The sequence below is a fragment of the Polypterus senegalus genome, chromosome 10 (assembly GCF_016835505.1).
Source record: "Polypterus senegalus isolate Bchr_013 chromosome 10, ASM1683550v1, whole genome shotgun sequence".
In the NCBI taxonomy this organism is placed as follows: Eukaryota; Metazoa; Chordata; class Cladistia; order Polypteriformes; family Polypteridae; genus Polypterus; species Polypterus senegalus.
Genome location: NC_053163.1, coordinates 162,024,737 through 162,050,586, shown reverse-complemented (window position 1 = coordinate 162,050,586; position 25,850 = coordinate 162,024,737). Strand labels below are relative to the sequence as shown.

The following is a 25,850-nucleotide window of genomic DNA, read 5'->3' as shown; positions in this document are numbered from 1 at the left end:
TTAATCTGCATGAGCTCTGCCCATAATCACTCCCCTTTGATTTATTAAAAATTATATTTCCCGCCTCCTCCTAAGCAGTCTAGGCTCTGTCTCCATGGCTATTTTTTATATTGTCTCCACCTCCTTCTATTAATCACCTTGAGCTCCGCCCATGATCCCCCCTCATGGCTCCTTTTGGTATTGACCCTGCCTCCTTTTATTAATTAGCATGAGCTCCACCCTCTCCTAAGATTAATTTTATTATTCCCCCAGTTTACTAAGCATTCTGCCAATTTGTTTAACCAGTCTGGACTCCGCCCATGGCCCCTCCTCTGTGTGTCTTTTAATTATTTCACTTGCCCCTGTTTATTAATCTGCATAAACTCCACCCATAATCCCACCTCATGGCTCTTTTTGGTATTGTCCCTGCCTCCTTTTATTAATTAGCATGAGCGCCGCCCATGATTCCTCCTTTTTGCTTATTATCTCAGCTCCTTTGGCTTGAGCTCTGCCCAGGTTGGTAAGTTTTTGTAAAGCACTCCCAAGAAGGCGCTATATAAGTAAAATGTATTATTATTATCATTATCATTGTTATTTTTTATTATGAAGCCCAGGCAGGTGGGCAGGGTGCAGTGCTTTGTCCCCGGTGACACTTGTAGCTGCTGCAGTTCAACTGAGGTGCTGAGGCTTTAATGTCCCGTTTCTGAATTTCTGTCACTCGGTAGGTAACACTTGGTGACGTGTGTCTGGTGACGCTGTGCTGCTTCATTCCCTCTGCCCTTTTGTTTTGTCCCCTTTAGTGCCCTAAGCTCTTACTTTGGTGATAGTTAATATGAGGCCTTTACTGTTTATTGATTATTCTCTGTAGTGTGTTTTGAGTCCCCTCTTTCATATACAGGATTGCATTTTCTCCTCATTAGGTGGTCCTGGTTTTCCAGGTCAGAAGGGCCTTAATTAGCCCCACGGGGACTTCTGACATTTTTAATGAATAATGAAAGGCCACTTGTAAGTGTGGGGTGGCCCAGTGGCGCAGCGGTTAGCGGGGACCCTCACTAATGTAGTGGTCTGTGTTCAGATCCCATGCCGGCTTGTTGCTTGTGTGTGTGTGCGTTGCATGTTCTCCTGGTGTCTTCATGACTTTTGTTTTCCCCACAAGTTGTAAACTGCTGAGGACTCGGCACTTCTAAGACGGAGCAGGAAATGAAGGGGAAACGAAAGCAACAGATGGGGGTCCGAACCAGAACTGCCAACCAAAACCTTCACCTGTTGCTCAGAAGGTCATTTGCTTTTCATCGATGGTGCCGCGCCATTCTAGATAGTCACAGGCAAAGTCATCGAGAATCATGTGACCAGTGACAAAAGAGCCACCGAAGGACGAGGAGCTCTGAATGGCACCGCACTGACGTCACAGAGACATTAAACACAACACAAATGGATGGCAGTGATCGATAGCAGACAAGACTGTGAAATGGGCACATAAGGGCATGTGTGTGTGTGCCCTGTGAAGGACTGGCACCCCGTCTTGAGAAGGCCTGAGGCTGCTGTGGATGTCAGATGGAGGAGAGCCCAGAAAGGACAGAAGGACGAGCCCTTGGTGACCAGTGTGGTGCACAGGACAGACAGACAAGTTGTGAGAGTAAAAGACAAGAATTACACAGAAGGCCCAAATCGGGCACCGTCGACCCACCAAAGCCCAGGCGGAGACTCACCTTTAGGAGGAGGGGTGTAGCCATTGGCACCGAGCTTCCTCTGCAAATGTTAAAAGATAAAGCATGTGAGTGTCAAAGGATACCCAGCCAGCTGCCCACATGCCCGCTCCTGTACCCGCTGCTTCTTTATTAGACTCACAGGGAACCTGCTGACCATGGAGGGGCTGGCAGCCCACCACAGCCACCAAGTACACCTTGACACTTATGTAAACAGGCATGTGTTGCACACACGTCTCGGTGTTTCCTGTCTGGTGACACAGCAGTTGGTGACGTGGTCTTACAGTTCAAGCCGCGTTGGCAGCCATTTTCTCTCTGGAGTTTGCCTATTTGCCCCGTGTCCTCATCTGGCACTTTAAGTAGGCCTTGTGTTGGAGGGCTGGCATGTGCTGCCTACCTGTGACCGTCACCTGCTGCAGTTCGGTTTGAGAGCGGACCGCCATGCCAGGCTGTGTTCTGTCACGTTACCCACTGGTGGCTTCAGGGCAGCTCTAGTGCAGGGTTGCGACCCCATCTTGTCCCTTTTAGTGTCCCATTCCTTGGCAGATGGACCCCTGGAGAATCTCGGACGATTGTCACAGTAATGCCAGTTGCTCAACTGCTGTAACTGACTTCACCAATGATCCGCCACCCATCACCATTTCATCTGGCAGTAGCCATATTTGAAGAAATCCCACTTTAGGGTCCCGGGTTCAAATCCTGGCTCGCTCACTACCAGGCCTTCCTCTGAGCACTCCGTGTGTGTGTGTCAGGTTCATGGGTGAGGTGTGTGTGGATGTGTGCCTGGAACTGCCCGTGTCCTGGGTGAGATCAGCTTGTGCCACCAGCACAAACTGGACAAGCGGGACCGAGATGGGACAGACAGGGTGACGAGCCGGTGACAGCTTCAGGGACCACAAAGCTGCTTGCTTCCAGATTTACGTGTGTGTGTCTACAAGTCCCTCGAGGTGGTCACGTAATTAATGAAGTGACGCTGACGTCCTCGAGGCCCTCACAGGGCGATTCTTACTTAAGGTAGGAAGTCATTGAGGCCTCACGTGCTGCATAACCCGTTGACATGAAGCCAGCGTGCGTCGTAGCCCCTTCGTTTCTGTGCCGTTATGTGCAGAGCCCCTCTTTAGCTGATTAAGGGAGTGAAAGTCTGTGCCCCCATGGCTCAGTGGTCCCCTTTGAGATATTAGTTAGCTAATGAATTACCTGTCAGGCAATCAACCCCTCAATGAAGAAACTCGGTAAAGAATGAATGAGTGACGACGTTTAGCTTGTCACGTCGTGGTCCGTGCCCCCCGCTCTTATTCTAAAGTCTCGCCAGAGGTAACTGGACGGGGTGATCAATGAATGAATCTGTGCGTTTATTAATGAATGAGGGGTCTTCTGCGCCCCTCCATGTGCCTTTTAACCCCCTCCTGACCGACCCACAGATCATGCGAGGTGTGACGTCACCGTCACGTGCCAGCCCATGGTGTTTCATGTGCCCCTCCTGTGTGGCTCCAGGCTGGTTGTGAGGGCACTTTTGTATTTTTGTCCCTCATGAATTCCTGACTGTTTCTGATTGACTCAAAGCTTCAGAGTACTTACAGCACCAGAGGGGGGCGCCGGCGCAGGACCAACTGCAAAAGAGACAGAAAACAAAAGAGAAGCATGAAGCGAGGGTCTCAAGTCATCGGTCTGTGTGCCCCCCGACAGTGTGTCACCTACCGAAGGACTGATTGGGATTCACGCAGGGCTCCTTGAGTGTGTGCACCAGGCCATCAGGCTTGATCTTCAGATACTCGACCAGCTGTGGAGGGCATGGAAACAAAAAAGGTCACCACGTTAAGGGCAAATGTCACACAAACATGAGGACTGAGTGACCGAGGAGTGCGGCGGACTTTAGGGTCCTTCACGGCTTTACTTGATGTTATTATGGAGGAGTGAAGACTGGCCAGCTCTCGTCTGGACTGTTGTAATGTCCCTAATCTTGAATATGCAAAGCCCCTCCTGATCGATGAGCACCCACCCACGGGGGTCCTGACCGGTCAAAGATGGTGGCCTCCTTGCTACCCTTTGCCTGTCTGTGTGAAGGTGCCACCGAACCTTTAAATGGGGACCCTGTATGTCATGTTTGACTTCATCCAGTCAGCTTGAGGCAGGGGACGATTGCCAGAGGAGGGTGTCCCTGGAGGTGTCACACGTCGGGCAGCAGACGTCACTCCAGCCTGATGGACCCTCTGAGCCTTTGTCTTTAGATTCATTCTTAGGTGTGTGGAGGACCATAACGTCTCAGACATCTCTGTCGCCAGGCCTTGTGCCACGTCGGCGCCTCGGGTACAAAGGCATGTCAAGCCAGCAGTTCATTCTGTTCCTCCAGCCTGGACGGCGATAAAAGAGGACAACATGGTGGTCACAAACTGCTGACCGCTGCGCGCCGGACGGTGCACAGGAGACGAGCCCACCCTGTGGGGGTCAGAGGCAGCTCAAGGTGATCACCCGAGTTTGACGCGCTGGCCCGTTTCCTGTTCTTTGTGTTTTGTGTTTATTTTTCATTTCTTTCGATTATTTCTGTTAATTTTGTTCTCTTTATTTATTATTTGCTCGTTATGTTCCTTTAAACGACTTTATGGCCTTTGTGTTTTTTCGGTGGAGCCCCCCCAATGGGCGGGGTCACCCTATCCATCACCGCCCCCAGCCTTTAAAGGCATGCTGGGAAAGCGAGTTCCTCTGAGCGTCATTTGAATTTGCTGCAGAGTCGGCTGGGAGTTCCACCATTTTGTTGCTTTGCTGGAGTTTTGATGATCTTTACTTCTGTGTTTCGGTTTGCGTTTGGACCTTTTAGGCAACTCCATTGGTTTGCTCTTTTGGGCCCTTTCTTGTGTTTTGTTTGTCTTTTATCTTCCCTTATATATACTGTATATATATATATATATATAGAGAGAGAGAGAGAGAGAGAGAGAGAGACTCAACAAGCCAGGGGTTTACGGTCGTCCTCCCTCTTGTGTTATACTTTGGGACGTTTCTTGTGATTTCTGAACCATTTGGGAGCCCGGATAGGCCTGAAGCCTCCTATTTGCCAGGGGTCAGGGTTGCCTTGGGGGTGAGACCTGCTTTTGGGAAGCCGGTGGAGCTTCCAGCCTACGTTTGGGAATCTTTTTAGTGGGCTTCACCTGTTTTTGCTATTTTGGTGCCAGAATAAGAGCACTGAGGATCCCCTGGTGTGGGACAGCAGACGTCAAAGCCAAGGACACTTGCAGGTGTCACATTACAGGTGAGCATTCCTGTTAGCTTTGAGTTTTATGGGTGGAGCTGCGAGAGGCGGGGCCAGCATGAGGTCACTACTAAAGGACCGCCCCCTCCTTTCTGTCGTCGTGCCGTTGTGGAGTTGAGTCGAGATCTTTGTAAGAGTTAAGTTTAGGATGACGGGCTGGCCTGGTGGGGTGGCCTTTCTCTTTTATTGTTTTTCTCTTTGCTGTTGTTGCCTGTCAGCTGAGGTTTATTTTCTTCTGCTGGGTTGGATGTTTCTTATGTGTTTAGCTGTATTATGATTCGTGAATTGTTTCTTCAGATGTGTGCCCCCTAATGGTCGCCTAGTGCACGTTCAGTCCAAGGGGCCGAGACTCAACGGATCATCGAGTGGGCCAATCATCTCCGACCAGACCTGCCACACGGTGTCAAACTTGGTCCCCTCCGGCATCGACAACTTCCCCGACTTGTCCAGGATGATCTGGTAGTGGTACATCGACTTGCCGTATATCATGGAGAGCGCAAACGTGCCCACCTCCCTGCGGTCACGAATGCTGAGGAATTGAAGAGAGAGAGAGAGAGAGAGGGGAGCGGGGGTCAGTCAGGGGCAGAAAAACAGCAATTAACCGGGGGGCTCACCGACCTCCAAGGCTTCCACTTACAGAAATTTGCCATCAGGCAACATGCCAGCGTAGAGTCGCCTCTCGCCCTCCTCCCGTGAAATGGCGCCGTGGTACCAGGGCATCTTCTCGTGAGCTGTGGTGGCGATGAGCTTCTCCAGCTGAGGGGCCTGGCTGATGATGGCCTGCTCCACCGCATCTCCCTGCAAAGAAGACCAAGGGTCACGGTGGCCTGAAGGTCACAGGCGGGACATTCGTATTACATTAATAATAATTAGTGCATTTATGAGGGTCACTTTAACTGCACAACGTCACCACAGAAGACATGTGGCCACTTGGCTATGTCACTATAACCAGGATTACATTCTGCCTCGTCTGGTAGAAATGGACTTGTGACACAAACATGGCCTGCTGGGGACAGCCACACAGGAGCCATGGAGCATGTCCGCGTGTCTACACGTCCGCTACAGTCCTGGGGTGGCCCAGTGACCTGGACATTGGTGTGTAAAGCAGAAGGCTGCTGGTCCTTAACCTGCCTCTGCTCAGATTGTAAAAAGTGCCAGTTTAGAAAGGCGCTATATAATGGGAAGTCACTTGGTGTGTGTGTGTGTTTGCAACGACAAAAGGCAAATGTCTGTTTGATATCTGAGGATGCAGAGGCGGCACCCACCACCATCAGTCTGAGGGCATGATATTCACAAGCTCCTCCCCCAACTCAGTTTGATGTCAACACATTCACAGGCTCCACCCAGCACCCTAGTAGGCAGTCATGACATTCACAGGCTCCACCCACTGCCTTACTTGAAGCTCATAATATTCACAGGCACCACCCTAGTATGAGAGTACGACATTCACAGGCTCCTCCCCCAACTCAGTTTGATGTCAACTCATTCACAGGCTCCACCCAGCACCCTAGTAGGCACTCATGACATTCACAGGCTCCACCCACTGCCTCTTTTTGATACCAAGACATTTACAGGCTCCACCCTAGTATAAGACTATGACATTCACAGGCTCCACCCACTGCCTCTTTTTGATGGCAAAATATTCACAGGCACCACCCTAGTATGAAAGTATGACATTCACAGGCTCCTCCCCCAACTCAGTTTGATGTCAACACATTCATAGGGTCCACCCAGCACTCTAGTAGGCAGTCATGACATTCACAGGCTCCACCCACTTCCTCATTTTAATGCCAAGACATTCACAGGCCCCACCCTTGTATAAGACTATGACATTCACAGGCTACTCCCCCAGCTTAGTTTGAACTCAAGACACTCACAGGCTCCACCCTAGTAGGAGAGTATGTCATTCACAAACTCCTCCCCCATCTTAGTTTGAGCTCATGACATTCGCAGGCTCCACCCATTGCCTCATTTAGATGCCAAGACATTCACAGGCTCCACCCTAGTAGGAGAGTATGTCATTCACAGACTCCTCCCATCACAGGCTTCCTGGGCTACTGCCCCCTACTGTTTGTAGATCTCAGTTTACGCAAATGAAATGATGTCTGCCCCCTAAAGGGTAGTAACTGGGGACAGCTCTTTTGTGAGCCGTCACCAGGGGTCTTTTTTGTCACTCCTTGGGACAGGCCGCTAAATTAGTACACAAGCTGTTCAGTTTTCCCTTCTATTAAAGAAAGAACAAAAATAAATTCAAATACCACAGCCTACACTTCAAAGGATTCAAAAATGATTTGTTCCAAAATGTTAAAATTCACAAAGTAAATTCAATCAAATCTAAAAATATCAAATGAACACAAACAAGTTTATTACAAAGCCTGCAAAATGTACAACCAAGAAAAGAAAACCTGCACGAAAGCCAATAAGGGAGGCCAGGGCTTGTGATCCAATCAGGGGTCTCTCCCCTTGTCCACCATAAAAAACACAAAAGCAGCTAATAACCTAACAAATCAAAAAGAGGAAACGCTGATTTAAATAACAAAAGGAGAGAACAGAAGTGAAAACCTAACAAACACAAGATAAAAGAACAAAATACAAAAGAATCAAAAACTGCAAAATCCAAAGTGAGGCCCACAAATCAGCATGGCACCCATGCCAGCCTGACGCAGACCTGGCCAACCCAAGCTGGACTTTCAAAAACACCTTCAGACACGCCCACCATTGTTCAGACTAGGGGGCCAAACACCAACCCCCCACAGATCACCACCAGTAACAAACTCAAGGACCACCCACCTGAATTACACCTCACGACTTTAGCCCCGCCCCAATTTGTCAGCCTGAGTTGCACCTCATGATAATCTGGTCTGAGCCCCGCCCCCTGATTTACAAACTGAGTCCCGCCTGAATTTCCCACCCTAATTACCTGATTACCATAAGGCCACTAGAGACTTGACCTGAGCCCCCCAAACACCCCAGCTCCCCTGGGACTCCAGTCCATTCCACCAGGGTGGTCCAGATGGTGCTCTACTGCCTGATGCCAGGTGGCCAAGGACATTTGTGCTCTAGGCCTGGAGGTGGGCAGTGTGGCACACATGTGCAACATCCTTCATTGATCTACTGCCCATCGTCTCTTATTATTAGACATTCAAGGCTGACCCTGTGCCCCCTCCTATACCCCCCACAGCCCGCCTCACCTCCAGGTTCCAGGTTTGCCGCACGTATTCCCGCATCATGTTCTCCCGGAGATTGTCAAAGACACCTGGCTTGGGTTGTGTGCCACTGGGGCGCAGGCAGGGCTTCCTGAGGGTGCAGACCAGGCCATCAGGGTCACGCGAGTAGAATTCGCACAGTTCTCCGGGTCCGCAGTGGGCTTTGCCCCCCGATATGGCGTATGTGCCATTCATGTGCCTCTCAATGGGGTAGTGGTGGAAATGGAGATCGAACACCAAGGAGAGGACATAGCCGCCTAAGCTCCGCAGACACTGGCGCAGAAGGAAGAGGCCATCTGTCATGCCAGCCAGCTTGAGCTCATCTTCTGCTTCGTGGCGGGTGATGCAACCAAAGAAGAAGGGCAAGTCGGCCGCTGGGTCCTGCATTGTGCTGTCCCTGTCCACACCTCTCTGAGGAACTTCTCCCGTTCACCGTCTGGACTCTCAACCTGCTGGAGGAAACAGCAAGAGCACTCGGTCACAAAAGCTCAACGTGTTGTGTCTGCCATGCGGGCATCACCCTCTGGCTCTGTGTGGTCCGATGAAGGGCTGATGGGCACACTCTGTTGAAAATACATTCAGAGAGAAGCAGTGCTGGCAGCTACCACTGGGGGCAGCACCACAGACTGGCCCAAAGAGAAGGAATGACCTCACTTTCAGTGGGCCTGCAACACACACACACTTTAAAACTGGCATGGTGGGATGCCAGGGCAGGGGCTTGGAAGGACCTGGCAAGATAAGGAAAGCCGACTTCACTGTCTTAGGAGGGACCACCTGGAGGCTGTAAAATGGCCACGCCACAGAGACAAAGGAGGGGCCATGAGTTAGGAGACCCTCAGTCTAATGGGGGCAGCAGAGAGGCCCATTAGGTCATGCATAGCCCACCTGGCATGTGGTATGGAGGACGGCCCCCTGAGGCTGTGAGGGTCTTTAGCTTTAAAGGTGGCTGAGACCGTTGGAAGATTAGGAGGACAGTCTTTGATTTCTAGAAGACATCCTGGACCCCAGAAATGATGGAGTTTGTAGCCCCCCATATCTGGCTCAACATGAGGGGGTCAGGCAGAACACAAAGGGAACGAGTGCACTGAACTGACCTCGACGGGAGCGAATGTAATAATAATAATAATAACTCTTTACATTTACAGTATATGGCGCTTTCCTCACTACTTTATCTTTTTTCTTTTGTTTTTATTTATTTTAATTTTTACTTTATTTTATCTTTTGTTGATGCTGTTGTTGTTTTTCATGGCATCCACGGAGTGAAGGCGAATTCTAAGATGTGCTCAAGTCCGAGATCTCCTTCAGGATTCCATGGACGGTGCCAAAGCTCACAGCTGTTACGCTGGCCGAGCGGCCACTGGGTGCTCACTGGTGTCCTTAGCGTCTGGGGTTGGAACAAAGTGTGTGAAAACGAGTGTGACAAACGACACCTGAGTGTGACAAACAAAACACACGGAAAGCAAGGTGGCACAGCACTCAGCGCGACTCGATCACCGACCTGGTGTCTCGAGTTCAAACCAAATGCTGACTCACCTTCTGTGTGAAGTCTGCATGTTCTCCCCATGTTAAGTTAACTGGGTGGGGTGGTGAGTGGGCCCAAGGTGGTCCACGGGGCAGTCCAGGGCTCCGTCCACCTTTTCAGAAGGAGGTGCAATCTTTTCTGTTACACCCCACAGTCCTGTGCCACACCCATAATGACCACCAAATGAACTGACCGCTTCTAAGGCTTTTGTGACCCGCAGCCCAGGACCCTCTCCAGGGTGTCATTCATCTGGACTAAGCCCCCCAGGTATCATGTGAAGCCCTCTTCCCACCCCGGCTGTCGGGTGTACTGTTACTTGCTGGACTTTTGGGACTTATATGACTGCAGCCCACTTCGTATTTCACTTCAGTGTGGAGCCGAGGGTCCTCAACCTTCATGAACACAAATGAGGGGCACCTGAAATGAGGCCACTGGGTGTCACACACGAAGGTTACAGGCGAGGAAAAGGGGAAGGCTTGAAGATAAAAAAACAGAATTAAAAAAAGGTGAAAAGCAGGAAATGTGTCACACACCGTGGAAAATCTGATGGCACTGATAAAGAGTGGAACAGATTAATAATAAATAAATAAATAAATAAATAAATAAATAAATAAATAAATAAATAAATAAATAAATAAAAGCGGACACAAAAAAGCGATGAGAAGAGCCGGCCAGTCTTTATAGCGCCCGCACGACAGTCCCCTCGAGCTGCCCCAGGCTCAGCTCCACCACTCGGCGCTCAAAGCTCACATTTGATAAGAGAGCCTGGCAGGCGGACTGTCCGGCGGAAATCGCCTCTATAGCTGACCAGAGCGACCACCAGGGGGCCTGCTCAGCCGCTCACGGAACACGGGAAAGTACAACTGGGGGGCGATCGCGCTGAAAATGACAATAGGCGAGGGTCTCGATCAGCCTTTTAGTGTAACTGGCAAGCAAGGGGGTCTTAGTCTGAGACCTCAACAAGTTAAATGCCGGCAGTGATCGCGCAGCCGAGACGCCTGCCTCGGTGATTTGCTCCGAGGCAACTGAGCGCTTTCGGGGTCGTCTATCTCCCTGCCCTAAGACCCTCTGGCCTTGTCTGCTTGATAAAGCGCCTTATGACAGCCACGTTTAATGTCGTCGTAATCAACTCTTTAATAAGCTCCTTCTTCAGGGGCACCGCCGGCATAGACCCGCGTTCAGCTCAGTTGAATTCGGTTTATTTTATATGACGCCTTTCACCGGGCGCAGCTGCAGAACGCTGTGACAAAAGGAAAACCCAAAAGTTACAAAGTGCGAATCCCCCCAGAAATCCCGCGGCCAGTCTGTCCGTGAAGACCGCAGCTTCTCTTCTTCCACCCTAAAGCGCGCTTTCTCCGTACACCCCGAACAAGTCGGCCTCCTTGTTCATTGTCTTTCTTTTTTGTCATTCTGGTGTCCGTCTGTCTGTCTGTTATATAGTGCCTTTCACTCTATCTATCTATCTATCTATCTATCTATCTATCTATCTATCTATCTATCTATCTATCTATCATTATATAGTGCCTTTCACTCTATCTATCTATCTATCTATCTATCTATCTATCTATCTATCTATCTATCTATCTATCTATCGTGCCTTTCACTCTATCTATCTATCTATCTATCTATCTATCTATCTGTCATTATATAGTGCCTTTCACTCTATCTATCTATCTATCTATCTATCTATCTATCTATCTATCTATCTATCTATCTATCACGTTTTTTTTTATCCCGACCGACAGACAGACAGAGCAAGACAGGACAATCAGCTAAATTCACGTCCCGTAGCTCACATTAGACGGCCACACAAACACATTGCGCGGTGCCGCTGCTGGACGTCTCAAGTTGGCCTCATATTTGTGCAAACAAACAAACAATTGTGAACGGGATCAGATTCTCGCTGCGCACGATTGTCAAAGTGTTTGCCGTGACGGCCCAAATGAGAAGACGACAACAAGGACTCCAAGGTGGCACAGTGCTTGGCCTGGCAAACGCAGCACATGAACAAGGGGTGAGCAGGCCACACTACCACCTGCTCACACTGCAGTGACTTGTCCTCCACCAGCCTTTATAGCGCTCAGCAGGGGCACAGAAGGCAGCACAGACAGACATTCAGACCGACTGCTGCGCCATATGTGAGGTGTGCTGAAGGACAAGTGCAGCGAGATGCCCTGATGGTGACATGCAGGTGAGGTGGACATCTCCAGGTCTCTACCATGAGTGACCACCAGAACTGAGGGCACCGATGGCCAGGGGGAGGAGCGGGTCCAGAACCCAGGAGAGATCCACAGGCCTGGCCGAGTGACTAAACTGGGGACAGCAGGAATCGAGTCGTCACAGGGGGTCTTCGGCTGTCGTAGTTGTGTGGGAATCACCTGCAGGAACGAGAGTGGAAAAATAACTTCAAAGTGCCTCTTGGTTGTGAGGCTTTGGCTGGCGAGGTTAGGCCCGCTCCCCCTGTGCGCCTGCCTGCCCGCCTGCAAAGGTATGTGGGTGTAGATAAGCAAGAAATATGAAGATACGCTTCCTGCCACCGCAATGTGCGAGTGTGTGTGAACGTCTGTACAAGCCTGTGTGTGTGTGTGTTCTACATTCAGGGGTCCTTAGGCCTGTGTTCCTTTACTTGGGGGCACTGCCACCAGGCAGACAGATGGCACTTTAATGCCATGCCAAAGGCGCCCTCTGCTGGATGGGCTCGTTCAGCTGCCCATGTTTTCCAGGCGTATTTTTTATTCCGTTTTTCACTTCAGTTAAGAATTTCTTTGCTTTCTTATCGTTTCAGACTCTCAATGTGTCTGGACCACCAGCTGAGTCAGGGGGCACACAATTTTATGTCTCACCCTCTGCAAGTGTAAATCACAAAACAACTGAACCCCTTTGATAAAATAATAAATCCATTTACTAAAAGTGCCAAGTCCAGAGCAGCGTGTGAGTCCAGGGCTCGTAAATGACCCTCGGGGTCCCCAATTCAAGGGGCTCAGAGGGGCCCTCTGGCCTGTGGCGCACCTGTGCGTGTTTCTCAGTACTGACCCACCATCCACCTTCTACAGCAGAGGAACACTGGGGGGTCCAGGGCAGCAACCAACCCTGGATGGGACCTCCATGTGGCACAGTGGGCCAAGTGAGACCCTCTATACACACACACACACACACACACGGAGCTGAGCTGAGCCTAACGGGGTCTGTGTGGTACTCAAGAGCACGTAGAGTCACTAGTGATGGCGGTCAGCCTGTGGTGGGCTCTTTTCTTATTTTATAGTGCCTTGCACTTCCCGGTGGTTGTGGTCTTGCCAGCTGCCATCTCTGTGGAGAGTCTCGGTCCTCGGTCAACGCCTAAGGGGCCGGGGCCTCCTGACACTGCCTGTGTGGGCCTATGGAGGGTCTCGAACTGAAGGACCCCATTGGCTCTCCTGCTTGTGTTGGTCCTCTGACTTTGTTGATTTGCCGTCTCTGGCTTTGGGAATCTGGGATTGGCCTTTAGTTGTGGCTTTGTTAACTTTGTTATATTTGATGCACTGCATGTATTTGACAGAGTTGATTATTAGGACCCTAACGCTAAGCCTGTTCCGTGGACTGGGGGTTTCTTGACGGTTCCCTTCTCCCATTTGAGTTTTGTGGCCTGAAGTTCACAACACCAACAGCCACAGGGACAGGGAGGGAATAATAATTAGAGGACATGATTGTAGTTCTGGACCAAAAGGCGCTATATTATTTTATAATAAAACCCTAACAGCACAACAATCAAAATAACGACGCCGAAGTCTTCACCAAAGAAACCTGACGACGAAGACTGAAGTCGAGACAAACAAACAAACAAGTGGGCTCTGAAGAAGGAATTGCTTTGCCTTTTGATGTCCACAAACTCGCAGGAGGAAGTGACCCCAGGAGTGAACCGTATACCCCGTGACCCCTGACCTCACTCCAGTGATGACCTCTGACGTGGCCTTCAGCAATAAAACTGGAAAAAAGAGGCACTGCAGGAGAACACGAGAATCAATCAATCAATCAATCAATCAAGAAAAAGGCACAAAACTCCTGCCACCATCTTGGAAGAGAAACCTGACAAGACCACCAGGGACCCTGAAAGTGTGAAACTATCAGAAAACTGAAAACATCCGATAAAAGTAAGCGTGTAAAGCCTGTTGTGCTGCCAGCTTGTGGAGATTCGCCCGTCAGTGAGACCGACTGGCAGACTGACATTTGACCCCCCCGTTCCTGGCCCTCTGAAAGGCGACCGTCAGCGCCAAAGACCCCAGTCACGCCTTCCTCCGTCCCCCAGGTGTCTTCTTTATGTTTCTTGTATCCTCATTGCGGCTTTCAGAAGCCACAGGCCTTAGGTTGTTCTTCCTCTTCCTCCTCCTCCTCTTCTTCTTCTCGTGCCCGTCTTACCAGATGAAAGTTCTTCCCCTCTCAGCCACAGAAGACAACAAGCTGACCAAAGACGTGGCGGAGGCTTTGTGGCCGCAGGGCCTTTATGTCAGCAGACAAAGTGAAAGGAGAGGAAGACGAAGATGTGAGAATCACAGAGCCGGAGTGCGAGGCACGAAGTCAAATCAGGAAACGCGGGGGGCGCCACGAGGGACATGAAAGGAGACGCCAGCCACGTGACCGTCACAAAGACTGGCAGTGTGAGAGCCCACCATAACGCCATTGAGCTTTACACACGGTGGGCTCACAAAGTCTTCAGACCCCCCTTCTTCTCCTCAACACTCCAGAATGGCAAAGCGAGAGCGAGACTTTATTAACAATGAAAACGTGAACTGTGCCGTGGACACAAACATTCGGACCCCCTACTCGTCTGAAGGCCCAGTGGCAGCCCTTCCAGCCGGGCGTCTTTGGGGGTCTGAGGTGATGAGCTTCGCACTTCTGCATTTGCGGGTCTTCTGACGTTCTCCTCTGTCATGGCGGGTGGAGGCCATCGGTGGGTGGCGCTTGTCGGGTCACCCCAGAGACGTTCACTTGGGTTCAATTCCGGGCTCTGGCCAGACCCCTCAAGGACTTTCCCAGGGTGGTCCCCAAGCCAGGGTTGTCCCCTGCAGCCCACTCTGAGCTGCTCTTCACTAAGGACATCAAGTGTCCCTCAGCCCTGACCAGACCCCCAGATGATGGATGCCGTCTGACACAATTGTTGGTTTCATCAGACCACAGTCTGAGAGTCCTTTAGGTGCCTGCCAAGCGGTCACCCGTCTGTCTTCTCTTCTGCCTGGCCACTCCACCCTAACGCTCAGGTCAGGTCCTTCTGGAAGTTTCTGTCCTGTCCTCACAGGCCCTCGGTCTCCTCTTTGTTCCCCTGATTGGTCAGGTGGCCTGTCACAGGCAGAGTCGTGGGTGTTCTGGACATCTCATGGAGGTCCCGGTGGTCTTGGGAACCTGCAGCCACCTTCAGAGTCCTGTCTCTGAGCTCTGCAGGCAGCCCCTCCTGTCTCACGGCTTGGTCATTGTCACCTGTGTCACCTTGTGTCTACCTGAGCAGTCCTATCTGTGGACACTAAACAAGGTGACCATCTCAGCGATACGCCAGGATGCCCAATGCTGGTGTCGAGGGGCTCTTTCAGTGCAGCTTTTTATTTTTAATTAATTTACACAAAAGTCTAAACTTCTGCTCTCGCTTTGTCATTTGGTTTGATGAGGAAAAGAAAAATCAAAACGAATGGCAAGAATTTTAGGAGAGCAGCAGAAGAAGAAAACGTACAAAGGTGACGCCAGCCGAAGGCTTCAGACTGTGGAACTGCAGCCTTGGAATCAGCGGGCGCCAAAGCTGAGACTCCTTCTGTGACAAGGAACGTCACCCCGGGGGTCCGCCTCCCAATCGGCTCCCCCTGCCTTGGCGTTTCAAGGTAACTGAAAGCTTTAACATTGTCATTGATAAATGTGACACAAGATCTGTCACCTTCCTATGACAACAGAAAACTGGCAAAGGATACTCTGTGTGATTTGACATCATTGGCATTTACACGAATGTCGGCCCGCGTTATCAGACCCGCTTACTCAAAAGACAAACAGCAGACATGTCACCATCTGTCCCCTCAGAATTTCATGTGTCTGAAGAAACTGCGAGGCCAACAGAAATGACGTGCGTGTGACGGGCACCTCTGACACACGACACATCCAGACTGGCACTGATGCCCCACTTCATGACATTTCAGAGGCGTCTTGTTTCAGACGTCCCACTCCAAATTTCTGTTTTTTATCTCATTTTTGTTTTTTTACACTTTTGCTTATTTATTTGTTCTTTTTTTTGCTCAGCATATTTTTTTTTCCATGACGTCTGTGAAAGCAGTGAAATCTCATAGGAAGTGACATGTTTGTGACATTTTGTTCCCCTTGCTTTTCACAACCAAAGCAAACAAATGTGACAGGCCAGCACAAAAATGACAGAGCGAGCAGCCTCAGGTACAAACGCAGGAGCCCACCCTGGATGAGAGTGGGACGTGGAGGGGGTGGGGCTGGATGTGGGCGTGGTTAGTGTTGAGTGATCCTCACCTGGCTGCAGGGTGTCCGAGTGTCACCCTAAAATGAAGGTCACTGACTCAACCCGCTATCTGGAGTTTGTCATTGCGGCGAAGTGCCGTCCACTGCTGGGTGGAGACAGAAGAGCAGCCAATGAAGAACACGGAGTGGGGGTGTGGGGGGGGCAGACGGACCTTAACCAATTGTCACAAGCGTAGGGCACCGAGTGGACAACTCCAGCGAGCTCCGTTAATGATTCTGAAATGACACAAGCCTTTGTTTGTCTGCTTGACGTACTTGTGACAAAAGTGACACACCGTGTGAGTGACGTGCGGCCCGCGGATATGCACACACACACCATGTGGGTCATTTAAGTCACCGCTTGAGGGTCTCTCAGGCCAAGGGCAGTCAAACGAGTGGACGTGTCCTGTAAGAGTGACACCGTCAGCCAGTCTGTAAGTTCTGTGTCGAGGGGAGGTGAGGTGCAAGTTTGGATTTAACGATCGCATCCGCTGATTAACTGCAGCATTAAGAGTGAGGATAAGACGAGGCCTCGATGGGGGGGTCACTTTAGTAACGTAGCGCATCCCCCCGGCCCCCCAAAACTCTGAATCTGAGAATGTCCAAAGGCCCGGCAGTCAAGGTGGATGGCACATTTAAATAAGGTCCGACCCTGGCCTGCTGATTTGACCTCTCAGATGGATCGTCGTGGGACTAACGGGCCGCACTCGGGACCCCCGGACCGCCAGCTCCTAAAGTGCCATAAAGTGCAGCCTGCTGGACTCCAAGTGCCACCTCAGACAAGCTCTGCTCCTCCATGTCGGCTGTGGACGGACAGACGGACGGACTTAACGTGGGCATCTCTACTGACTGGGGGGCTGAACATGTAAGAGGCCCGCTGCATTTGATTGGATTTTACTTTATTTTATTTTACTTTATTTTATTTTATTTTATTTTACTTTATTTGATTTGATTTTACTTTATTTTATTTTACTTTATTTATTTTATTTTATTTTACTTTATTTGATTTGATTTTATTTTATTTTATTTTACTTTATTTATTTTATTTTATTTTACTTTATTTTTATTTTATTTTACTTTATTTATTTTATTTTATTTTACTTTATTTTATTTATTTTACTTTATTTTATTGTATTTTCAATTTATAATTAGGATCACAATGGACTCCCACCTGGGGTGTGACGCAGACGTGTTGGTGGCTCTAAGGTGGCCGACTGTCCTGATGTCCCGTCGGCACCTGCAGGTGCCCTTCACAGATTTGGGGGTCCAGAACTGCTCTGTCACTTCTGGCTCTTAAATTTAAAAACAAAACAAAAAGACCCCTTTAGAGAAACAAACAAAGCCCCCCGTGTTGCCTCAAACGCGCCTCCCGTATTCATTTTAAACAGAATCGCTCCTTTGGTAAAGCAGCCACTTGGCAGCTTGTGATGCCACCACAGCCCACTTGAACATCTCCATCTAAACGAAGGACTTGAAAGCCGTGTCACATCAGGGCCTGGTGGGACGACAGAAGACCCCCACCTTGGTCTCTCCAGACCAGGGGCCTTCCTGTTGATCCTCCATCAGTGACAATGGCTGCCCAAGCTGCCCCTGCATGTTGCTGTAAAAGGCACTCACTCGGTGACAGCGTCGTCACTTCTGGCCGGTGAGCAGACGTCCCTCTCACCTTCTCGATGTAAACTTCTGACTTAATAAGAAGGAATAAGAAGAGAGAGAGAGAGAGAGAGACAAAAAACAGTAAAAATGTGAAGCAAATCCTTCATTTTGTTTTTTGTCACCTCAGGTAACGTTAGGATTGGGGACGGCTGCCATTTTACTTCAGATGACACCCTGACTCCGATGAGCGAAGGTAATTTAGGTTTTAAATATTCGCCTTTCTTTATCTTTTTCTCACTGAATCAGATAAGTCGTGGAATGAGTTGGCGGGTAAAGAATTCCAACTTCACAAATGGAGTCAGCAGGCCGACATCTGAAACGTTCGACGGTTTCTTTGTGTGGGCGGATTTTGGTGCAGAGCGGCGGTTTTTGTGAAATCTCCGTGAAGAAAGGAAGGCCTTAATAGAGGAGATAAATGACGTGGGAGAAGAAGAAGAACAGAAGAGCCCTGAGACAGGACGCCCTGTGAAGAGTGGCACCCCCAGACTCGAGGGTCTCGCCCCCATCTCTGTAGCTGAGTATCTTTCAGTGAAGCACAGACGTTTGAGGCGGACCCCCAGCTGAGCTGACCGATGCACTGACGGGTCTCCTCTCGTCTCTTTTATTCATTCGGCTCGATTCTAATATCGATTGTCTACCCAGAGAGCGCCAGGTGTAGTCGATCACCAAATTCTCAAAGAGGTTGCCAGTGTGGTGAGCTGGCACCTGCTTTGGTGGTTGGCACAGGTCTGCTTATGCCAAGCTGGTAAATCTCTTTACTGTCAGTAGCTGCCCACACGCAAGGCGCTATAAAGCGGCTCTAATAAAACACAGGAACATTTCTGCGATGACACGGCATCAGGACCTCCAGCCATGTCCACAAGTGTCCTGCGGTGTGGACCCCCCAACCTCACTGAACATTAGAGCAGTCGTGGTGAGGACGGACCCCTCAGCCCAATGAGCTCGTCCCTTCCTCTCCCCCCGAGCTGAGATCTGAGGGTCCCTAATGTCCTCCTGCCCACTCGGTCACTTGTCCTGTGGGTCCTTCCTTGAAGAAAGACGTTTGTGTGAAATCTGCCCCTGAGGTCCCAGCTGTGCCCTCGTCTTCTTGCTGCTGAGATCTTCTCCTTCAGCTGTGTCACCTCGTAATGTCCAACTGAGAGACCACCTCAGCACCTTCAGTATCCCCTCGCAGCAGCGCGGACCCCCAGACTTTATGTGAACCTGGCAGCCCAGGTGAGTCGCCCCAGTCAGGGGTCAGATGTGGACACGGGTGGAGGTCCACTTGGCATGAGACGGGAGCTTCTTTATGCCGTTCACCAATAGCATTGACACAGCCACCACGGTGAACATCGATGGGGGGCACAAAACGACAGCCCACAGCATAAGTAATAATCAGACAAGACTAACAACAATAACCTGGAGACTGGCATGGCGTACGAGACACAGAAACTACAAGGAAACGGGCCGGCGGCACCGAGCACCTCTCAGGTGGGCTTACCTTAAAGTGGGCACTCAGAGACCTCCTCACATTCGCTCCTCTCACGCCAACTATGTTCTCTCGTGCTTGTGTGTCATCGGAAACATTCTGACGCTGGGCATCGATTGGACGGTGAGATTGCAATCTGTGCATACATTAGCACGGGCACAGTGAACAAGCATTGTGGGTAAATGTTTAAGGGCGTGGCTTTGAGTGAGTCTGTGATTATTTTATGCTAATCAGTTTTTTTCACACACCTACATGTGACTGAGAGTGGGACTGCAGTGCCACCGTCACTGTAAGCTGGCAGTGCCAGGCTTGGGTGGTCATTGACTGTGCCACTTCTTACACTTAAGGCTTGCAGGTTCAAACTTTTTAGAGAGAAATAAAATAAAGTATTAAAAAAAGATAAAAGGAAGCCCACCCAGATTTTCTGAAATGTCTTCTCTCAACCACATATTTTTCCGAGAGGCTCTTGAAGTTCTGAAATTATCAAACCGCAGCTTTGCTTCAAACCGATCCCACCAGCTCGTCTCCTGCCTGCTGTCCTCGGGGTCTGACTGGCAGAGATGCCAGTCAGCTACAAGTGCCAGCTGTCGTGAGCTGACGAGTTCACCAACGTCCTGCGCCATCGACATCTGCTGACCGCCAGTCACCATGCAACGGGTCACATTATTCATTTTACAGGCTTGTGATTGGCATTGGTATGAAGCTGATGTCAGATCTGAACAGCCGGCAAAATTCATTCTAACTGTCAATTTAAGAAAATAATCAGCAAAGAACTTAAGAGTTAACGTGTGGGCAGCAGCGGCGCTGCCTGCTGGGCACTCGAACTCGCTGCCACCTCCATGACTGCTCCAGATTTAGGACTGAGCTCAGAGCCATTAGGTGCTTCATTAGGTGGGCACCATCACCCATAAAGCCAAGGGACCCCGTTACGACAGTTAAGGGGCATGCACTCCGCACCCTAAGGGGCACCATTTATGAAATACATGCTCTGGAATCCCCCCGACTTGGGAGGGTGCTATTTACATAACTCAAGGGGTGGGCACTGCAGTTACTGCCCATGCTTCTCCACAGATGGTGCCTGTGCCTACTGTGCCAGGATGATCGGGATCTCGTCATTTGCCATCTACCCCACCCTGTACTGTGTCCACAAATGAATTCCTCCTCTGGTTTGGTGACACCTGACCATCCAAGCCCATCTTCATCTAACTCTGTCCATCCTGTGCCCCACCATGCGGCCCCACTCACTCCGGACAGGATGCCATCCCACCACAGACAGTGAGTTTAGTATTCCTGAAATATAAACCTACAGTGTCATCAGTCCTGTGTAAAGCGTGCTAAGGGGGGCACTGTGCAGGAACACGTCGGATGGTGTCATTTTGAGGACCACCCTTCACTGAGAGCATCGCGTTCTGCTGGCGCCCCAAATGTTTGATGGCACCGTGCAAATGAGAGGAGACCACGGCCGATGTCTTCTGGGAGTCCCATTTAGCCTGTCCTGGGCCGCGTGGATTGAAGCCCGCCAGCGGGGGTCTGGAGGCGGGTGGTCTTGTCACAAAAGATGGTGTTGGTGTTGATTAGGGGGTCAGGAAAGGGGGAGTCAAGATGAGATCGGCTTCAATACACTTGGCGAAGTGGAGATGTGGCAACAAATGAGAGGCCTGGCACACGTTCATCAGAATGAAGATGCCAAGAGGGTGGCAGAGTGGACTGGAGAGAGGAAGGTGAAGGACCCAAAAGGACTGAACTGAGAAAATCAGCAAGGATGGAGCTCTTGTGTTTGGGAATTCTAACAGTAGAAATATACAGACAAAAGAATAATAATAATAATAATAATAATAATAATAATAATAATAATGTGCTCACTTACACACGCCTAGAAAAGCTTTTCACTGGCAGGTTTAGTGTGCCACTGAGGTCACCGTGAGCGGCTGCTGAAAATGCAGGTTTGTGTGCGGGCACCACAGTCACACCAACAACACTGGGCGCTTTATCACAAAAAATAAATACAAATAATACACATGTGTGTGTGTGTGTGTGTGTGTGTGCGTGTGTTACATACATGTCTCGTTTAAGTGTGTAGCGCACAGTCGCATTCATAGAGCAGAAGGTGCGCGTGCGCGGTGTTCCGCCCTTGTGCTCCTGCCCTGTGCCCGATGCTGTCCCTGTCGGCTCCCGCACCGGCGCCTCAGTCGGTTTGGTCTGCTGCGTGTCTGACGTTCAGCGAGTCGACTTCTTTGCAGCCCAAGACCGTTAACTGTTGTCCTCACGTAAGGCCAGCTAGTCAGCGGCTGGGACAGCACAACAGAGGCGGGCGCCATCTAAGCCGTGACGGTCACCTCCGTGGTTCTCGATTTGCACAGAAATTCGTAGACTTGCTGACTCGCAGCCACGTGTTTTATTTTCTCCTTTTTCATTCCAAATGTTTACTAAGGAGAATATAAGAAAACAAAAATCCATAAAATGTCCTAGTTTATGTAATCTGGATCGCAATTGTAGTTGCTCTCTCCACTCAGAATTTCCAACATTCGGATGCGCGTCTTTAAATGTTGATGAATTGTGGATAACGGCAGGTTTTGAAAAAATATCCAAGTTGAAAACGGGAAGGCCGATTCACTTTAAGGGCTGAAGTTTTATAAAATACGACCATCGAACTAAAAAAGGCGCAGCCGCCACGTGGACATCAATGGGACACTCAGCGGGCGCCTCTCGCCGCTCGCTAGCCAGTCGTGGTCGGGAATACGTGGGATTTATAGAGCGGGTAACGAGAAATACCAACATCGAATACATCAATCAATCAATCAATCAATCAATAAAAACAAACATATAAATAAATACAAGGGCGGAGCAGCTGCACATCATTCACGAGTACCGGACTCAGTTGCACTCGGGCGATTTCTTTCTTTCTTTCTTTCTTTCTTTCTTTCTTTCTTTCTTTCTTTCTTTCTTTCTAGTCTAAGTATTTAACATACTTTTATGCTATGCGTTTCTACTGTTTTTTACTTTACCATAACCATCATATGATGCATAGGATAATGATAACTTTGAAAGGCGCTATATGCTATTGCTTTATGTATTCGCATGTATTAATTAGAATCACAATCAGATGTATTGGTGTAAAAGGAGAATTAACCCCGTTTGTATAATGTGGATTATGAAAGGTGGCACATGTCGTTTCTTTCTCTTTCCTTCTTTCTTTCTTATTTTGGGGTGCCTGGAGGTCCTCACTTGGAGGTCCACACCTGGAGACCCCTGCACCTTTATTATTATTATTATTTTTATTTTTATTTTTATTAATTTTTTTGCAGTCGTGATGTGCTGGCAGATTTGTGACACATTTGTGCTCCTTTTGGCGTCCCCGGTTGTAAGAGCCATGCAGGGCCACAGTGAAGTGCAGACGCGGGTCGGCTGCCAAGCGAGGAGCCAACATGAAGGAGACCACCAGACTGTGTCCGCGAGGACCTGCTGTGCCAAGAGAAATATACGGAATTTTTACATAAAGATATAAAAAATAAACTAGAAATATTTAAAAGAATGAAAATGCTCTTCATTCAATGTACGTATATTTAGTGCAAGCGCTGAATTCTCTGTAGATTACGCGAACTGCTTTGACTGAAAGTGTCCTTCGTGTGACTGCTGATGACCACGCGACACGTCTCGAGTGCCACGACTTGGGCATGAAGGTGGCTGTGTGTCCCTTCCGACATGCATGTGCTCATCAACACGTAACACGTCACCAGCTCTCTGACAGCGCGTGCTCAGCGACGGCTATGAAAGGCGCTATATAATCAGAGGATCTGAGAGGTGCTGCTGCCATTAATGGATACGCAGTGTGAACGAAAGGCGCTATATAAACGACCAGGGACAGAATCCACTGAGCGCCTCACACGCGGGTGCCATGACAGTGACAGATACGAAAAACCGAGCGAGGGGCGGTACGTGAAAGGCACTATATGACTGATTTACGGGGTCCTTACTGTGCCTGAACCCACAACTCGGCTCTTCTTGATCCGGCGGTGCTCAGTGGGCTCTGCTCAGTTCGCTGCTCCTCCATTAGCCCACCATGTCAGAGATTCACTGCGCTCTGTGCACAGGACAATAGGAGATGGCTAATACTTGGTCATCATCATCATCATCATCATCATCATCATCATCATCACCACCACAGCTGTCACAGTCCCACTGCGCGCCATCTGTGGGGTCCGCTGAGCCAAACACAGGAGGTCGTAATGACTTTACGAGCCGCGAACTCCTTTAACTTTTTCATTCCAATGTCAACTTGGCAGACATTAACAAGCAACAACCACGTGGCCACCGCAGACCCCCAGCTCTGTCCTCCTAGCTGCACCACTGGTTTTCAAGCCCCCCCCAACACATCTAAAAGGGGGTCCACCATTACTGTTTCTCCCACGAGTTCTCTGCTGCCCTCTGCTGGATGAGGGGACTGTGAATTTTGCCCCCCAGGTGCACCTGTTGGTGGGCTCCCCCCTTACATACATTTCGCCTGTCCCACTAATTATGATTGATGTACTTTCTTGTGGCCCCCCTAAAATTAATTTCTGGCTGCACCGCTGATTCTGCCCCCTGATGGAAGCCCACCGTAGGCTCCTTACTGCTTGTTACCAATGTGAGGGCAACTCGGGGGTGATGCCATATTAAACATTAAAACAGCCCCCCAGTCCAAACCCCAATACTAACAGAAGTGGTGGTGCCATCAGCACCTGGCAGTGCCACACAGGGAGAAGGAAATGAAAGCAAAGAACGGAAAAGTTCAAAGGAGCTGGAAGTCATCAAAGGGGGTCTACCGAGGAAGGATTTAACTACAGCAGCAGCAGCAGAGTGCCAGTGGGTGACGTGCCCCTTACGGTGTGCCAGCCAGCCAGCCAGTCCTTCCGTCCTCAGCCCACTTTCAGGTACCACTTGTCTGCCCGAGCACAAAGGCGCTATATGGTCTCTGCTTCAGGCCCCCATTTTCATGTTTTGCTCGCTGTCACCAGTCCCCCCCACCCCCTCAGCACAGGAAGCTGCTCAAAGCCACAGCTGCACATGTGTCACCAGGCAGCACAGTTCACAGGTGACGTCACACAGCGAGGCGTTTGTCCCATTTGACAGAAAAGCAACTGAGTTTGTGGAAAAAAAAGCGCAAAGCGAATCTGAGAGTTGATGTGGCGGCGGTGGTGGCGGCAGCTTCAACAGTCGAGAAGATGGCGGACTGGCACTGAGTGGGTGAGGGCCAACAGCCCCCCCACCGGCTATAAATGAACGGAGACGGATTCCTGGTGTCTGAGTCCCCTGAGCAGAGGCCAACAATGAGACCTGAGACTTACGTGGGGGTCCTGCCAGTGCTGTGCTGCAACACAAGGGGGCGCCAGCTACAAGCCCCCCACCATGGTGACTCACCCGTTCAGAGTCTAATATGGCAGCGGTGCCATCTCGGCCACAGTATGTTTACGTTCTTAGAGATGAATGTCACGCTTGTCACTTTAATAAAATGACATTCTGGACGCCATCTTCACTTCACTTTTTTATAAGGTCTGAAGGCCGGCTGTGCCCCGTACTGGCATGAATGTGCCAGTCCAGTTTCACTCTGAAAGGCACTATATAGAGGTGCTGGTCTGCAGGTAACATCGATCAGCTGATATGTCATCGAGCCACAGGTCACCTCAGAGCTCAGGGCTGCTGGTCACATCAAGGCCTAAGCCCACCGGGCGCTATATAAAACACAATGGAGGTGACCGTGGTGGGCATTCAGATGCACTTTGATGTCTTTAGCTGGAATTCCATCCTGGCATCAAATCCCACGGCCTTCTCTGTGGAGCTTGCCTGCTGTTTCTGCTACCCCCCAATTATCACCCAAAACTGGCCCTGTGTGTGCCCCCCAGCTCCGGGGCTGCTTTAGTCCTTGAACTTGAACCCACTCTGCCCCCTCACCATCCTGAATTGAGTTACGTTGATATGATACGTGATGTCACAGTGAAAACCTGTGATGATGATGATGATGATGATGATGAGGGTCTCACATGTGCCATCCCACCCATCGTCTGCACCTGCTTGTGTGGAAATGAAGGGCGCGAGGCAGCAGCCTGACCTGACTGGGACCACTAAACTTCTTCAGAGCAGAGAAATTCACAGGCGTCAATTTAAGAGAACAACTTGGGGGGCATCAGCACGTGAGGACAACATGTGAGGAAGGCACCCCAGGGTCCAAGTGCCAGGGGGCAGCAGCAGACCACCAGGCCACTCACATGTCATTAATGCATTCACGTTTACTTGGATTCACCGACAAGTTGTTTTGATCCAAAGCAACTTACAAAGGAGGTCATCATAATGGTCAGGCAACATGATGGGAGGGGGACCGTTTGAGAACAAGTGTGACATCACAAGGTGACAACATCGATCATCAGCAGTGAGGAGGTCAGAGCGACTTGTTACAGGAACCTAAGACAGAAGAACAAGAGGGTCTTCAAAGGCTTCATTGGCACACTGAGGGGGTCCACATGGAGGGGACTGCAGTTGAATAGCAGGCTGAGGTGGTATCACCAGATGGCATTCATCAGCGGACCTCAGTGGTCCTCACCAGTGTCCCCACATGTACAGG

General features: G+C 50.0%; 1 protein-coding gene across 6 annotated transcripts in view; it reads right to left on the bottom strand.

Annotated features, from left to right (window-relative positions):
• LOC120537909 (tyrosine-protein kinase ZAP-70) overlaps window positions 1–25,850 on the bottom strand; it is a 59,163-nt gene that overhangs the window by 11,681 nt on the left and 21,632 nt on the right. Inside the window, exons 2-8 of one of the 6 annotated variants that reach the window (XM_039767178.1) lie at window positions 17,303–17,423; window positions 8,121–8,587; window positions 5,567–5,727; window positions 5,320–5,458; window positions 3,384–3,465; window positions 3,264–3,295; window positions 1,689–1,728 (exon numbers count right to left, since the gene is read on the bottom strand). In XM_039767178.1, coding sequence (XP_039623112.1) covers window positions 1,689–1,728; window positions 3,264–3,295; window positions 3,384–3,465; window positions 5,320–5,458; window positions 5,567–5,727; window positions 8,121–8,522 — 856 coding nt within the window. In that variant the 5' untranslated portion in view covers window positions 8,523–8,587; window positions 17,303–17,423. The other 5 variants (XM_039767179.1, XM_039767175.1, XM_039767176.1 and 2 more) reach the window with 5 other exon arrangements.